Source organism: Lissotriton vulgaris, chromosome 10, assembly GCF_964263255.1.
Source record: "Lissotriton vulgaris chromosome 10, aLisVul1.2, whole genome shotgun sequence".
Lineage (NCBI taxonomy): Eukaryota > Metazoa > Chordata > Amphibia > Caudata > Salamandridae > Lissotriton > Lissotriton vulgaris.
In genome coordinates this window covers 845,493,591-845,511,421 of record NC_141698.1, presented here as the reverse complement: position 1 = coordinate 845,511,421, position 17,831 = coordinate 845,493,591, and the positions used below count along the sequence as shown (strand labels likewise).

The 17,831-nt window shown below is 44.1% G+C and overlaps 1 protein-coding gene across 1 annotated transcript in view; it reads right to left on the bottom strand.

The window, feature by feature from the left end:
• Nucleotides 1-17,831, bottom strand: part of CUBN (cubilin) — a 1,372,460-nt gene that overhangs the window by 248,773 nt on the left and 1,105,856 nt on the right. Inside the window, exon 58 of the mRNA XM_086941783.1 lies at nt 12,982-13,111. Coding sequence (XP_086797909.1) covers nt 12,982-13,111 — 130 coding nt within the window. The remainder of the gene's footprint in view (nt 1-12,981; nt 13,112-17,831) is intronic.

The following is a 17,831-nucleotide window of genomic DNA, read 5'->3' as shown; positions in this document are numbered from 1 at the left end:
CAAGGATGTCAAGTGGGAAAAGAACTTACTGCTCATTACACTAGATGTTAGCTCCCTTTATACCTCTATAGAACACACTCAAGGGATAGAGGCAAGCGCCAGATTTTTGAAAACTCGCGACATGAAGTACCTTGGGCATACCACTATGATCTTGGACATGATGAGGCATTGCCTAACTAACAACTATTTCCTGTTCAATGACGATATCTATGTCCAACTGCATGGCACTGCGATGGGCACATGTTTTGCTCCAAGCTTTGCCAACCTGTTCATGGGCGCATGGGAGGCTGACATCAAAAATAGACCAGATATGCAGGAAGATTTCCGGAATGTCACTATGTGGCTAAGATACATAGATGACATTTTTCTAATATGGAAGGGCAGTAAGAACGCAGCTATTGAATTCATCTCCAAATTGAATACCAACCATAACAACATTACTCTTACTAGTAACATCAGTAACAGGGAGATTGAATACTTGGACACAAAGGTGAAAGTTCAGAACAACAAACTCAAAACTATACTGTTCCGTAAAGAAACAGCAGGTAACACCTTACTGCATGCCCTGAGCAGCCATCCTGACCCCCTGAAGTGGAGTATCCCCTATGGGGAACTACTCAGGGCAAAACGCAACTGCAGCACCATTGATGATTATGAAAAGGAAGAAGCAACAATGGTACAAAGGTTCACCAACAGAGGTTATCCGAAATGGGTAATCAAAAGAGCAATCAACAGAGTGAAATCAGTGGAACGCAAAGACCTCCTGATCAATCAAAGGAAAGATGATGAAAGTATTGAGGATGAAATGGTCACTCGCATCATCCTTGACTATAATGGCAATCATAAACAAATAAAGAAAAGTATTGCCAAGAATTGGGACATTCTGAAGAATGATCCCATATTAGGCAATACCATACCGTCCAGACCGAGCATCACCTACCGCAGGGGCCGCAATTTCAGTGATCTACTAGTACACAATTTAATCAGTGACATCATACCTCGGGGAGTAGATCTTCCTGGATTTTTTCCTTGCGGGCACTGCAAAGCCTGTGCGAACAGTCAGATGGTTAAAGAATATTGGAATCCTAGTACCAACAAGATGGAAACCATTAAACAATTTTTGACCTGCACTACCACATTTGTGGTATATGTACTTGTATGCCCATGTGAACTCAGGTACGTGGGCAGCACCACAAAAATGGCCAAACAACGGATATTGGAACATACCAGGGCAATAACGAATAAAGACAAGCAATATCCCATTGCCAGACATTTCGAGAGTCATCATTTTTCCAATGCCAAATTTCTGAGGTACTATATTGTTGAACAAGTGATCTTATCCACTAGAGGTGGCAACCGAGCATTGAGACTAAGACAAAGAGAGTCGAAATATATAATTGGTCTCTGCACCCGCTTTCCGAAAGGACACAACCTCGATGAGGAATACAATGTACATTTACATCATGAATGATTTTGTGTTAATGTTAATGTGATAACTTAATTTCAACAGTACATTAGTCCTCATATGCTTCCTTCCACAGGTTGAAAGGGTGGGACTATGTCTCAGGTCCATGAATTCAGCACCCCAGTCCTTTCAACACTGGCCTTCTCCATTCTTCAGCTCAAGCATGTTTTTTATATTTTTTTGTTGAAGCACAGTGCACTTTATCACTTTTTGTTAGTTGGAACTGGGTTTTTTCAATGCAGATCCTCAACATAGTCCTCAATCCTGCTGTCTCTGTGTGAACATTTATACATTGTGCCAGTGCTTTTGACCGGGACAGTCTAGATAGCTGGTGTCCGGTGGCTTCCCCACTAACAAGGGAACTGGTAGCACGGACCTTAATTATACGTATACAACTGCTCTCGCATACCCACTATCCAGGGGATATTTAAATATCTGTGAGTTTTCATCCAGGCGGCCCGGCGCACTTACGGGGCCACAATACAATAGTATTGTTTACTGCCAAGCGAGTCAGTTACCAAGGGAACCATAGGGGGTTCCATTGGCCAATCACGCGCTAACATAACAAGCACGTGACTGGATAACCGAATCACAAGGTCTCCATTCTGTGCCAGTTCGAGTGGGATCGAGGGGGTTTCATTGGCCAATCACGCGCTAACATAATAAGCACGTGACTGGATAACCCAATCACTAGGTCCACATTCTAAGCCAGTTCGAGTGGGTTCGTTTTAGAACTGTTTGCAATATACAACTCGCATTAATGGACTATATGCATGAGTTATAATATAAGTCCAGGCCAATGTATATTTATTGTAAATAATGTCGCAGTGGGATGACGACCTTAAAATGTGAATCTTTGCACATGTACATTAATTTAGTTGTATATAACAGGTAATTACTGTATGTTATAAATACAAGTGAGAATTTGTATAACTGTCGTATTTACCATTCAGGTAAACCCACTGAAAGATGGCGCCTCCAATACTAAGGTTAGGCGTGTGAGTCCATCTTTGATGTTTAGTATGCACACACGGTAAATACAGCAATTGTTTTGAGGACTATTGTGTGAACAAGCACTCACGGAGTGCGAAACGCGTCACGTAGGGCTTATGGCGTGAATAAACCCTACTTGTTGGCAGACCCGATTTGTTGGTGTGGTTATTGCTGTGCCTGAGTGCGCGCTTGGGACGCCGTTTTGCATTGCATATTAACTACCGGATACCTCACCGGCAGCGCGCCACCCCCACGAGACGATGGATGCCCCATTGAGGTAATCTTTGGACTTATATATATATATATATATATATATATATATATATATATATATATATATATATATATGTATATATATAGTAGCCAGTAGGTACACATAGTTTGGACCTAGTTTCCATAGGAAAATTTTATTTTACTTACTTATAACTTTGGCACCTCATGACATTTTCCAGAAAAAGTGCCCCACTTTGTCTTTTTGTGCATGGAAAGTTTTGGGATGATCTGTCTAGCAGGGGCCGAGAAAAAGGGAGGGTACAAAAAGTGTGTTTCCATATTAATTCCCAGTAGAAGAGGTTTGGATAGTTTAAGGGACAGCACAGGACAGGGGTGGGGTGGTCTGGGGGCAGACACAGTAGTGGTGACTTTAGCCCAAAAAACCTTTACCATTCATGCCTATACCATGAGATTTTGTGGTAAAGGAATGCATGGTTAAGATGCATTTGTGCTTGGGCTGTATTGTAGAGGCATGCATGGAAAAACCATTTGTGCTTCTATCATACAACCTTCTTACACCCACTTACTAACCCACTCAGGCACTGTCTAACCCACTCAGACACTCTTGCACCCACTCACAGACCCATACGAACTCAAGAGCTCCAAGAAGAACTGCCGAGCCCTCGAGAAAGTCTGGAAAAGGGACCCGACACCGGACAACAGGACCTCCTACAAACTGGCCACCCGGAAACACCACCAGCTGATCCGCGCCGCCAAGAGAACAGCATTCAAGGACCGGTTGGACAACAACGCACACAACAGCAAGGAACTCTTCAACATCGTGAAAGAGCTTTCCAACCCCAGCGCAGGAAACAACGACATCACCCCATCGCAAGACCTCTGCAACTCCCTCGCCTCATACTTCCACAACAAGATCACGGACATACACAGCAGTTTCAACAACCAACCAACGCACACCACGACCGACCAGCCACCCCCCAGCACCACCACCCTCCACGCCTGGACCCCGATCAGCACAGAAGACACCATCCGCACGATGAACTCCATCCACTCCGGATCACCAACCGACCCCTGCCCTCACCACGTCTTCAACAAGGCCGACGCTGTCATCGCACCCCACCTGCGAGACATCATCAACACATCCTTCGACACCGCCATCTTCCCCGAAAGCTGGAAACACGCCGAACTCAGCGCTCTACTCAAGAAACCAACAGCGGACCCCACCGACCTCAAGAACTACCGCCCCATCTCGCTTCTCCCGTTTCCAGCCAAAGTCATCGAGAAGACCGTCAACAAGCAGATGGCCGCCTTCCTCGAGACGAACGGATCCCTCGACCCCTCACAGTCCGGCTTCCGAGCCAAACACAGCACCGAGACCGCCCTCATCGCCGCCACCGATGACATCCGAGCCCTGATGGACAATGGAGAAACAGCGGCCCTCATCCTCCTAGACCTCTCCGCGGCATTCGACACGGTCTGCCACCGCACCCTAATACGGCGCCTCAGCAACATCGGAATCCAGGACAAGGCGCTGGAATGGATCATCTCCTTCCTCGACGGAAGAACACAGCGAGTCCGCCTACCACCGTTCAAGTCAGAGGCCTCCGAAGTCATCTGCGGCGTCCCCCAAGGATCATCACTGAGCCCCACCCTCTTCAACGTCTACATGAGCCCCCTCGCGGCCATCGTACGCAAACACCACCTCAGCATCATCTCCTACGCCGACGACACCCAGCTGATCCTCTCCCTGACCAACAACCCCGCCGCCGCCAGAGCCAACCTGCACGAAGGGATGAAAGAGGTAGCCGAGTGGATGACGACCAGCCGCCTGAAACTGAACTCGGACAAGACGGAGGTCCTCATCCTGGGCTCTTCACCCTCCGCCTGGGACGACTCCTGGTGGCCTCCCGCCCTGGGCACCGCACCCAAACCGACAGACCATGCACGAAACCTGGGCTTCATCCTGGACTCCTCCCTCTCCATGACCAGGCAAGTCAACAGCGTCTCCTCGGCGTGCTTCAACATCCTACGCATGCTACGGAAGATCTTCTGGTGGATCCCCACAGAGACCAGGAAGACCGTCACCCAGGCCCTCGTCACCAGCCGACTGGACTACGGCAACGCCCTCTACGCCGGGACCACCGCCAAGCTCCAGAAGAGACTCCAGCGGATCCAAAACGCCTCAGCCAGACTCATCCTCGACATCCCACGATCCAGCCACATCTCCGGACATCTGAGAGACCTTCACTGGCTCCCCATTAACAAGAGAATCACCTTCCGCCTCCTCACCCACGCACACAAAGCCCTACACGACCAAGGCCCGAGCTACCTCAACAGCCGAGTCAACTTCTACGCTCCCAAACGCCACCTTCGATCAGCCAACCACGCCCTCGCCGCCGTCCCCCGCATCCGAAGAGCGACTACAGGAGGAAGGTCCTTCTCCTACCTGGCCGCCAAGACCTGGAACTCCCTCCCGTCCGACCTGCGCCTGACCCAAGACCACCTCTCCTTCAGGAAGAAGCTGAAGACCTGGCTGTTCGAGCAGTAGCGGCACCCCCCCTCCCCAGCGCCTTGAGACCCTACGGGTATGTAGCGCGCTTTATAAGTGTCACTGATTGATTGATTGATTGATCTTGTACCCACTCACAGACTCAATCAGACACTTTCAGAATTCACTTACTGACCCACTCAGACACTCACGTACCTACTCACACATCTATCAGACACTGTCACAGCCACTGATAGACCCACTCAGACACACTCACACCCACTCACAGACACACTCAATCCAGTTATTGATCCACTCAGAAACTCACAGACTCACTAACACACCCACTCAGACACTGGCACACCCACTTGCTGACCCACTCAGACACTGTTACATCGACTAACATTCCACGCAGACATTCATACACCCATTCACAGACCCACACAGACACTCTTACACCCACTCACAGACCCAAACAAACACTCCCATACTCACTCATAGACCCACTCAGACACTCTCACACCAATTAACCAACCCACTCAGAAGACATTCACACACCTAGTCACGGACCCACACAGCCACTCACCCACCCATTTACAGACCCACTCAGACACTATTACCCACTCACAGACACACTCAGATATTTTCACTTCCACTCACCAACCCATTAAAAACTCTCACACCAACTGGTAGACTCACGTAGACCCTCTCACACTGGCCGACCCACTCCAACTCTTATTCACCCACTCACTGATTCTTTTAGCTACTCTCACACTCACTCACTCGCAGACCCACTCAGACACTCTTACAGTGACTTACAGACCCACTCAGACACTCACAAATCCAGTCACAAACCCACCTAGACATTCATACACTCACTCAAAGACCGATTCAGACAGTTATGTAGCCACTCACAGACTCACTCCAAAACTTACACATCACATAACAGACGCACTTAGACACTTATACTAACACAGCTATTGGCTGAGTCAATCAGTAAGTCGTATATCCGAAAAATGTTGTTATATATTCAATGTGTCTTTTTGCTTTGTGGATTTGCGATGGATTTGTAAAGTTGAAAAATAAATTCAATGAACAAGTGTTTGCGAAACGGGGTGGCTCTTAGAAGTGCCTTTGTGTTTATTGTGTGTAGATCAGTGGTTCCCATACTTTTGACTCCTGAGGACCCCCGCTGAATCACTACTGGAAGCCGGGGACCCCAAAGCAATTTGTACAATTTAAATTTCTTTTTAAAAAACGCCTTTTGAAGTTCAAGAGGGAGACAACCTGAATTGGGTCTATTGGCATCGACATGTTTGCATACAGCAGTGTATTATTTAGTGGTACCCAAGGGCTTGTGGAAAGTGAGCAATCAGACAGCAGCACGAAAATCCTACTGCTGATCCTGGCTGCATCTATTTTTACCTGCCTGCCAAGTAACGGTAACCTATACACATATGCCTTTATTGCTTTTATTGTATTGCCTGTATTTTCATTGTTGTGTCTGTGACTGCTGTTGTCTGTCTTCCCCCACTGCCTGTACGTGGTCCATGCCCAGTGCTTTAAATGGGCTGGTACTCACCGGTACTGAGTACCAGCAATTCTTTTTTTTCCCCCTCTGAGTACCAGAACTTCTCAGTGCCCACGGAGAGTACTGGTATTCATGAAATGGTCATCATGAGAGCATGCACAGCATTTCTACTCCGTAGTGCATGCTCATATGATCATCATTTCACACGGGCAGTGACCCTTATTTCGCATCAGCAAAATGTGTGAAGTCACCACCCCCCTGTAGCTGTGTGGCATGAAGGAATAAAAGCACTTTAAATAGGCAGTTTGAAATGGCCTTCCATCTTTGCCAAAGCAGCAGAGGATCATTGACAAGGAACCAGCCAGGTGCAGCGCCTGAATATCAGGTTTCCCTCCAGTGCCAGGCAGGGGGCCCAGGACTGGATTCCTACATCCACCACCAATCCAGGAAGCAGATTCCAGCAGTCGGGCCTCCCATCCATACAGCTATGCTGAAAACCCAGGACACCAGATGGGCCATTTTCAACTCGAAGCCTCCCTGCCACTGGGGTCTGACAGTGTCTTTTACCTGATTCATTTCCCCCCTGCCGAGATGGAACATTGAGCTCATAATGGGTGGGAAGGAGGTGGGGGCATCAGATGGCCTGAGCAGCCTCCCTGGAACTCTGGCCCGATTGGAGGAAACCTCTACCCTGGTGGAGACTCTGCATATGGCAAAGACCCTGCAGTGCTCGCTCTCTCTGCTACTTCGAGTTCATCGGCCCTGAGGCCTTCTGATCCCAATCGACTCTGTTTTCTGCAAAGGGGGTTTGAAAAAGATAAGTTAGACATGCCACTTTCAGTGATGCCAGTGCTGATGATGCCCAGTGAGCATACTATGCTACTGTCAGGCATATTGTATTCTATATGTGTTTCTAGCTGTTAACATAACCACAATGGAGTTAAGATGAAAGAGCAAATAGATGCCTTTAAATGTTGTCTTTTCTCTTGCCAACGTGCTTGAATGTGAGGCTATACCATCGAACAAATTGCTGCTTATTCTTTTAACATGGAGATTGATGTTTACTTTTCTTTCCCCGACTGCAGGGTGAGAGCATTTTTGAAAGCTTGTAAACATAAATACCTGTGAATGCACTGTACAAATATTTCAAATTTAGAACTAGAAAGGACAAATGAAGCAGCCCTTTTGTTATTCTGAAGTGTCATGGAAGAATTGAATAGAATACTTTACTGGGGGATGCGCAAAAGCTAAATATTCTCTAAAATCAGGGGTCTAACTTCCATAGTTGCTGCAGATGCAGTGGCACAGAGGCCTGGGGTCCATTGAAACCAGGTTATTGCTGTATTTCACAGATCAAACAGGGGTAAGTGGTAATTTCCTCCCTTGCACTTAGGCTCATAGTACACTGGATATCTCACTGGCTGTAACCCAATTCCACACATTATCCTTGGTGCGCTGCATAGTTTTTGTCAGTAAAACTACATCTGTGCAAATTTAGTGGTAATGAAAATGGAAGACGTGTTGTCTCTAAATGACAGTGCGCTACCATACTATGCACCACCAGTTACATACCACACCGATTCCTGTAAATGTTGGCCAGTAGCCCCACCCCTTAACCCACCTCCTCGCCCGCCCCTTTGGTCATAGCTCAATTTGGTGAGTACCTGCACTTTTTTTTCTGCATTTAAAGCACTGTCTGTGCCCCTTTTTCTTCCCTCTTTTCCCCTCGCTGTCCTTGTGCTCTCTCTGCCCGGTCTTTCCTTCTGTACCCCCTGCTGCCCTGTGTCTCTGCCCGGTTTTCCCTTCTGTACCCATCGCTGCCCCGCGTCTCTGCCGAGTTTTCCCTTCTGTTTCCCTCACTGCCCCCGTGCCTCTCTGCCCATTCTGCCTTCTGTTCTTAGCTGCCCCTATATTTCTGTATTCTGTATTTTGCCTCCGTGCCATTCGTTTTTTGTGCCCGTCTACCCTCTGTGCCACTCGTTTTCCCCTCGTTTTTTGTGCCCTTCTGCCCCCCGTTCCACCCGTTTTTTTGTGCCATTCTGCCCTCTATTCCACTAGTTTTTTGTGGCTTTCTGCCCTCTGTTCCACTCGTTTTTTGTGCCTTTCTGCCCTCTGTTCCACTCCGTTTCCCGTCGTTTTTTGTGCCATTCTGCCCTCTGTTCCACTCGTTTTTTGTGGCTTTCGGCCCTCTGTTTTACTGGTTTTTTGTGCCTTTCTTCCCTCTATTCCACTCGTTTATTGTGGCTTTCTGCCCTCTGTTCCACTCCGTTTCCCGTAGTTTTTTATGCCATTCTGCCCTCTGTTCCGCTCATTTTTTTGTGCCCTTCTGCCTTCTGTGCCACACGTTTTTTCCTTGTTTTTGTGCCCCTTTTGCCTTCTGTTCCACTCATTTCCCCAGCTGCTGTGCCCCCTGCGGCCCTGCGGACCCCCTGGGAATGTCTCACGGGTCCCTGGGGGTCCGCGGACCACAGTTTGGGAAAAGCAGGTGTAGATAATTACTACACATAAAACATGATGCAGTCTTTCAAGCTGTTAATGAACGTTCTGTTGCCTTTCTCTGTGAAATGAGCTCCATCACTTCTAGATGCTGCGCATGTCAAAGCATACATTCTTGTGCCATGTTCTGGTCTCTGAGGAATGCACAAACAGTTTTATTGACATGTTTCCTGGCTTTGTCTATCGTGGACAGAATTTGTTTGACCACTTTCATTTATGCCTTTGGCAGAGGTTGAAAAACACCAAGTCCGTGTGAGGGAATATTGCCCTTAATTGACCAAAGGTATCCTTCATCAGGATTTCCGGTCATACCCCAGGACATGTGCCTAGATAATTGCTACCACAAAACACATAAATGAGGTCTGGGTGTTGGGAGTCCGCAATGCTTTCAACCACTTGAACCTTCTCTGGCCATCCCAAGTATTGTCCACACTAGGCAAACCCAAGTCCCTGTACTCTTACTGTCATACTCTCTGGCCCACAACACAAACATATGAGCTACAATATACACTCTACTTTAAAGGCAAGGAGGACTACCATTCAGCAGAAGGCTGTTCTAAAAGAGACAGTTATCAAAATGAAAGGCAGTTGAAATAGAGTGCAGACTCTAATTAAAAAGACATTTTTCTTTGGATGGTGTAAATATGCGGGTAGCTAAAATTAAGTTGTGTTTATTTGCAGAAAATAGGTGATCTGTGATTGGCTCTGGAAAAATAAAAAACATGTGTCATGAGTGATATAATATTTGAGGTCACAAGCAGTGCATTGCGGGGGCATAGGTTATAGTTAGCTCAGGTAACTATAACTGCTTAACTTCTATAGTTTTGTACGAGCGAAACCTGAGCCTAACTTTAAGGACCCTGTGCCCTTTTTTTTCAGTGAATTTCTAAGGTTTTTAAATCCTATTTCCTAACTATAGAAGGCCATCCACACCCACTCTCCGAGTTCATTGAATCCAACCACGTCCTGGACACCTCTCAATCCAGCTACTGAAGCAACCAAAGCACTAAGTCTGCCCTCCTTGCTGCCACTGATAATATCTGCTCCCTCCTCGATTCAGGAGAAACATCAGCCTTCATCCTCCTGGTCCTCTTGGTCGCCTTGGACACTGTTTCCCACCTCACCCTAAGCACAAAACTCCATAACATCGACATCTGTGACAAAGCCCTGGACTAGATCCGTTCTTTCCTCACAGGTAGAACACACAGTGATTGGCTGTGGAGTCTCCCAGGGTTCTTCCTTGAGCACACCCTCTTGAACAGCTGCATGGCGCACTCGCAGCCATAGTCAGGAACCACGGACTCTAGATCATCGCCGACACCCAGCTGATCCTCTCCCTCACCTACAAGGCCACAATCACCAGAAACATCTTCCACAATGGGATGAATGGCCGTTGCCACCTGAATGAGAGACAACTGCCTCAAGCTCAACTCGGACAAGACTGAAGTCCTCATCATGGGGCTAAACACCTCCTCTTGGGACGACCCCTGGTGGCCTGCTGCATTAGGACCCGCCCAACCCACGGACCACACAGAAACCTCTGTATCATGCTGCACTCCTCGCTCACTATGAAACACCAGATCAACGCCAGCTTCCACACTCTTCCCCTGCTTCAAAAGACCTTCAGATGGATCCCCCCTGAGGACAGAAAGATGGTTGCCCACAAACTCATCAGCAGCAGACTCAACTACGGCAACAAACTCTGTGCAGGTATCACCCAGAAACTCCTCAGGAAACTACAGAACATTCAAAACACCACAGTCAGACTGGTCCTCCACATCCACCACTGCAGCCAGATATCTGAGCACCTATGAGAACTCCACTGGCTCCCAGTCAACAAAAGAGTCACATTCAAGCTCCTCACACACACCTACAAAGCCCTCCACAACGCCGGACCAGCATACCTGAACCACTGCCTCTTATTCCAAATACCCACCAGACGCCTGCACTCCACCCCAACTGCCCCTTTCTACCATCCCTCAAATCCACAAGGCCAGGACTAGAGGAAGATCCTTTTCCTACTTTGTCTCCAAAACCTGGAATACCCTGCCTCTCCACCTCAGGCTATCCCCGTCACTGACCACATTCTTTATATATATATATAAAAAGCAAGTTTCCCTCCAGAAGAAGAAAAGAGCCTGCACTCACGATCTGGCCACAGCAACCCTTATATTCAAATCAGGCCATCGGCTGTTGTTTTCCTGTTTCGGTCTCTTCAGACCTCGTTCACAGGTGGTGGCAGACTTGCTCAAATGACACCAAGTTCCATTTCACATTTTAAAGTGTTCGACCTCTTGTGGCTACCCTCGTGCGTCAACAAGTATGATGGTTCTTGTCATGTCAAACAGTTTATAGAGCCCCAGTTGGCCATCCAATCATTTGTTGTAAACAGCAACATGAGGTACTTTAAAAAATAGAAGCCAGAATATCGTTCTGTTTAAAAGCTCTGTACATGCAGGCTAAACAGATCCATGCAGCATTCCTCCAACGATGGTACTCAAAGGCAATAATGGAGCTCTTACCGGTGGTGCAGACTTGCGGCAGGAACACGCCGCTAAAACAAGAAGCAAGTTTCCCTCCAGAAGAAGAAAAGAGCCTGCACTCATGATAATGCCATAGCAATCCTGTTATTCAAATCAGGTCACTGGCTGTTTTTTTCCTGACGTGTTTCTGTATATATGCACACAGGCCCACACACAGTGGCAGTGGAAAGCATTGTCCATTCCCTTGTTTCAAGAGGACCTGTGTAAATGGTATATTTTGGCTTAATGGGAAGGACTGGTAAATACACTGATATTTGGGAATGGCTTCAGACAGGATGCTCCTCACATAAACGTATTTCTCTGATCGATGAAAGTGTTTGCTTCTGTTGCCTTTACATTAGAAGCCGACTAAAGAAGGAGTTAATTCTCTGGGAAAAAGTTTGATCTAAACTGGAACTAAACCTATTACAACAAGTTTTCACATTTAGCTCAAATGTTCAGTTCTTGAACTATTTTGTGGATTACTGTATGCATCTGACCTAGTTGACCTTGACTTACAGAAGTCCTGAGATAAAGCCAGAGGGTTAGACTTGGATAATACTACTCACAGACCACAGGCCCAGCTGGATATGAAGAGAGAGAACACTGCAGATATTCTGATGAAGCCTAACTGAAAGCAAAGCTGTGACCAGGCTCCTCTGCCCCTTTGCATGTTCCATGTTGATCTCGTGCTGTATCTTCAAGAGGTTGCTCCTTTTTTGCTACACGTGGGAAAAGGGTAGTATGTTGCACACAATATACTGCTACACCTGATAATACTGTTGTGAGTCTCCAATGCTAAATAAAAGTCCTGTGTAGTGTTGGAAAATTAAAAAGTTAACTGCAAAACCAAAAAACTCAAGTTGATGGTAAAAAGGGTCTGATTCACAAATAGGTGTAAACTATTCATCGTTATGGACTATAATGTGTTGAAAATTGAGTTTATCTGGCATTTGTCTTGAAAACACCTTCAGGAGTAGATAAAGCCTAATGCTATTCCATTTCCATTCGATTTGCTTCGCTTTTTAAGTTTTTTTAAATTTACTTTTTATATTTTTAATTGCCTTTTGCACAGCTATATTTCCAGCTCTCGTACATCCTCTGCTTCTCAGCTATAAGTTTAATTCTTCAGGAGCCCAGAGTTTTTTCCAAACTTTATCCTACCACACATATCCTGGGATCAAATACCTTTCAGTAATATGCCCTTAGTATAACAACAGTGTTTTGAAGATTATACACTTGAATAACATACTTGAGTTCCACTATTTTGTCATTTTCCACTGTGATGCTGTAGGTGCAGTTTATGTTGTTATGATAATCTGTGAAGGAGTAGGTAGGACTGCTTATTGTACCAGATGAGCCATTAAACGTGCCTCCGCATGCTGCAATAAAACAGAGAGAAGGTGAAGAATTTATTAAACTGTTAAACTATCATAAACAATTAATTAAATAGTCCATAACAAATGATTAGGGGAAAAAAGCCTATACATGGAAAACCTATTAAATCTGAAGTTACTGTTTAATTATTAACCTTGTTGCTTCTAGTCTTTGTGTATGACCAAACCCATTTTCTGAAACATTGACACTTACATTTGGATGGTAAAAACATAAGGCCTGATTCACAAAGGTAAACTTGCACTTTTGTGTAAGTTTATGCTTGTTTTGAAATTCATAAACTCTGATTTAATAGTAAGTTTATGATTTCATATACTCCGCAGTAGATGTGGAGAACTTAACACATAAAAAGCTATGACATGCCTATCTTTTTACGTGCAGAATTCTCTGTACCTACTGTGGAGCGTCTGTACTGACTGCGGACCCTCCGCAGTCGTGAACTTACTATTAAATTAGAGTTTGTGAATTCCAAGCTAAACGCAAACCTACACAAAAGTGTATGTTTACCTTTGTGAATCAGGTCCACACTGTTGCTTTCCCTGTTTATTCATATAAAACAGACATCAAGTTTAGATTCAACTTTGTACTTTGACTGCATCTTTGCTTCCAATCTCCATCTACACGTGTTTTATTCTGTGTTTGCTTAATGCATCTCCTGTCCTCTACAGAAAAGATACTATTCAAATATGACAACCAAGTCTTCCTTATCCCAGGCCCTTCCTTCCACCCAGAGATCTATGTGTCATCTTCTGTTCAAAAACAATGTTCTTGTATTGTGGTCATTCCCTTTCAAAAGTTTTATTTCAGCCAGAATTCACTGGCCATTCAACTTTCAATTGTTGATGGTAACCTCTTGTTTCAAGAGCACCGGATTATAACAGTGTATTCCAGGGCTGCATTGAATGTGTCTTTATTCTTTTAACCAGAAAGTGGAGGACCCAATAGCCCAAATGAGGAATAACTGAGGCAGTGTACTGCATTCATATAAACTCACTTAACCTGCTTTGTGCCTCCAGCAGAGCATCATAGAATGCATTAGAATGCATCTTGTTCTCTGGGAGTTGGAAGAGATCCCAACTCAGGGTGTAGGAATAGGAATCATGCTATCTCTGTGGTCTGTAACACAAATTCACAGGGTTAATCGGCCTGTCCAGACCACAAAAGAGCACCTCCCTGGCCACACATTGTGGAGACCATGTACTCTGTGTAGCACTGGGTGGATATCCGCATTGTCTTTGCAGCTTTTCATGAACCTTAGGATCACCTTTCACTTAACATGGCCACGTATTAGATAAATTAGTTTGCTGTCATTTATTTTATTGTGCATTTTTATCACAATCAGCATATCTTGCTTTGAATAGTTACAGTCATTATGGGTTCATCAACAAGCGTGCCTAAACACTAGGCCCACCAAGTTTACCACAACTAGATCTATTTGTTTAATCAGATACTATTGTGTAGTATCTGGCTCACACTGTGTTTTCCTGAAATTCCTGAAGCATATCCTATGTAAATTTCATGTTAGTATTCCATATGTGACTTGGATCATGGTGACAGATGTTATGTACTCAGATTATTTATGGCATTTGATTTGAATACATTCCTTCTTAAATCACTGAGATAATCCTTTTCTTTCTTTAACACAGATGATAGTGCATGGATGTAATCTTTTGTCTAATCTCCATGAATTAGCCCTGTAAAAATGATTTATGACATTAATTTATGAACATCACAAATGTGTGTTCATTTACCATGTGTAAGAAAATGCACAAATAAAGTTTTATTTAGATACTGGATCGTAAAAGCAAGCAGAATGTTAGACGTAGGTTTGTGATGAAATGTAACCACAGATACACTAATGACAAGTTTAATAAATATATTGGTATATGTTTATGTTAGGCATAAATAAACATAATAGACAAACGATAACATAGACATCTTTTTACGTACATGAATAACGTTGTTTTATGTGTAAAGAAAATGATAACTAACATTAGAATGTGTAATATGAGCACTGACATTGATGAGAAAACCAATGCTATAATAATTTGTGCTAAGAAAAGGGTTATTTTAAATGTGCTTTCAAATCCTAAATGATATATTAACCTATAATCAGAGAAAAGACTTGCAAATGAATATGCAAAATTATAATGAAGACGTAAAAGTGTTTTTAAGGGGTACTTCATACTTACATGCTGTAGATGCACATCATTAATCTGCCTAATTGGAGATCTAATGCATTGTATTCAATAATATGGGATTCATATTTTAACAGAAAATCATTTTGTGCAAGCTGTGTTTCATGAGGGCCTCAAAACTTGCTTTTCTTTCCTACTGTGAACTTAAGAACGGAATAGTGTGAAGCCTATGGGAACCTTTCGTAAAAATTTTTACTTGTGCTCTAACACAATAATTCATTTCATGTTTGTACCTTACTTGACTAGACTTGCAACAAAATAATTTCTTCATAGAGCACATGCTTGGGCAAGCACTGACAAAGGATGAGAACATGAGCTCACTGTTTCCTAAATGTCATAACCAGTCGAATGACTAAAATACAATGGTCCTAAGGAAAACGCAATGTAATGGATTACTTAATCCTTCTGGATTTGTATACTTTTACCTACTACATTATCTCATCCTACTGAAATTGACAAATTGGACAGAGTAGTCTGACAAAGTTGGTGATGTCAAGGGGTGCAAACTAAAAATCAATGGAGTATAATTGCCTAAACCTTTGGAGAGGGGCAGTTCCTATATTGATGATCTTCCCTCTACCCATCTTGCAGTACTGCGTTTGCTGCCAGCTGGTATGATTGCATAGTGGAAATCTTTCCAGCTGGAAGGTTTCCGTCCAAACAGCTGTGGCATTGGCACTGCAGCACAGGCAGGAGCAGACAATCTGTCTATGAACTGGAACTGGTCATTCAGAAATGTACTTAACTTTCATTAATAGGATTTGTATGAGAGATAACTGATTTCCTAAATATATTTCTTCTCTTAGGATAAAATCTCCCTTGGCTGAGAAAGATAGTTCTTTTCAAAATTCGGTTTCACACACTTTTTGATGCTTTTTAAATCTGTTCAAATCTTAAAATCTGAGTTTTATGCTAATCATTTGAATCCTGATAAAATATAATTAGAGATAAAAATATTCTGGAGATTCTGTTTCATTATTTGTTGTGGCTAATTTAATCTGACTCATGATCAATTAGGAAGTAGAAATTTCCTGGGAGGTTACCTTAACCTATTGCATACTAACAATGATCTTATTCAAGGTCTCCATACGATAATTGTTTATCCGCTCAGTATTCTGGTCCCTGTCAGCACAGAACAAGATCCATTCGAGGACTTAAAGAGATTTGGAATGGTAGCTGGGGATATTCAGAAATTAGATAAACTTTTGACCTATTAAAATAATTTATAAGGCCCAACATGTTTATGCTACAATAGTTTTTCTGATAGCATGTCAGATGGTTTACTGTCTGACAAAGCTGCGTTATAAATGGCCTAGACGTAAGGGTGGCATATGCCGAGTAAGTTTGTCTGCTGTTTCGGAGGTGCTGTGTGTGGGACATCATCAGCAGTACAACCAGAGAAGAGAACTATATGTGAATGTGAAAGCTAAAATCATTGGGAGTTGGTATGATGTCATAAAGTGCAGTGCTGAGATAGGACAGTTGGGTTGGAGCCATGCTTGAATTGGTTGAGGATGTCAGAGAAGGCTGCGCAGTGATTGGAAGTTAGAATGATAATAAGGAAGTGAATTACTCTCGAAACAAGCAGAAAATTGTAAATATCATTAAAATAACTTGATTGAATACCTGAACATCCAAAAGGGTTTAAAAACATTGATGCATGGGGATGTGTCTGTACCCGCGAGAGAAGGAGTACCAGTAGCACCTGAAGGCACACCTGCATTGTGCATTTCTTTAGATAAGGAATATCATACAGTACTGGGCTAGAAAATTGGATGAAATATACTGAAAAAGATGGACCTTTAGCTTTCCTTAAATACGGTACCTTCAATGTATGAATTCTTGAATATTTAAGAAGACAAATAAATGATAATAACCCCCTCCATGCTCATGATGGAATGGTTCCGTTAGGAGCACAAGTTTAAGGGTGCTCATGACGGAACACTTTCAATAAATCACTCTGCTGTAAACTGCAGTGATTTCCCATATTTTTGTTTGTTTTGGGAGGTGAGGAAGAGCTTCCCCAACCTCCCAAAGTATGGTTAGGGTTTTCATTTCATTTTACTCAGGAGACTGAGGGGAAAGCTGTGGGGAAGGACATTTGTGCCACCATCGTGATTTTACACAAAATATGTGGAAAATGTGTTTTCGTCAGGTAAATTTGAGGTTTGCAGGCATTCTGGGTAGGAAAATGTTGGGGTATCCATGCAAGCCATGTCTAATTTTTTAGAAATGTGTGGGTTTGGTAGGTTTTCCAAGATGGCCGCCGAGCCTGGGACCAAAAACCCAGGTGACCCCCCTTGCAAAACCACAGTGTTTTGTGATTGGTAATTTTGTTGTCTCCTCAATACATTTTGGGTACTTGCCTGTCGCGGGTCTTTGACCCACCCACCTGAGTCAGGTACCATTTTTCTCGGAAGACTTTGGGGAATGCGGGATGGGTGTAATTGAGTGGATCCACGCAGATTCCAGAACTTTCCACCAAAGAAATGAGAGGAAAATATGTTTT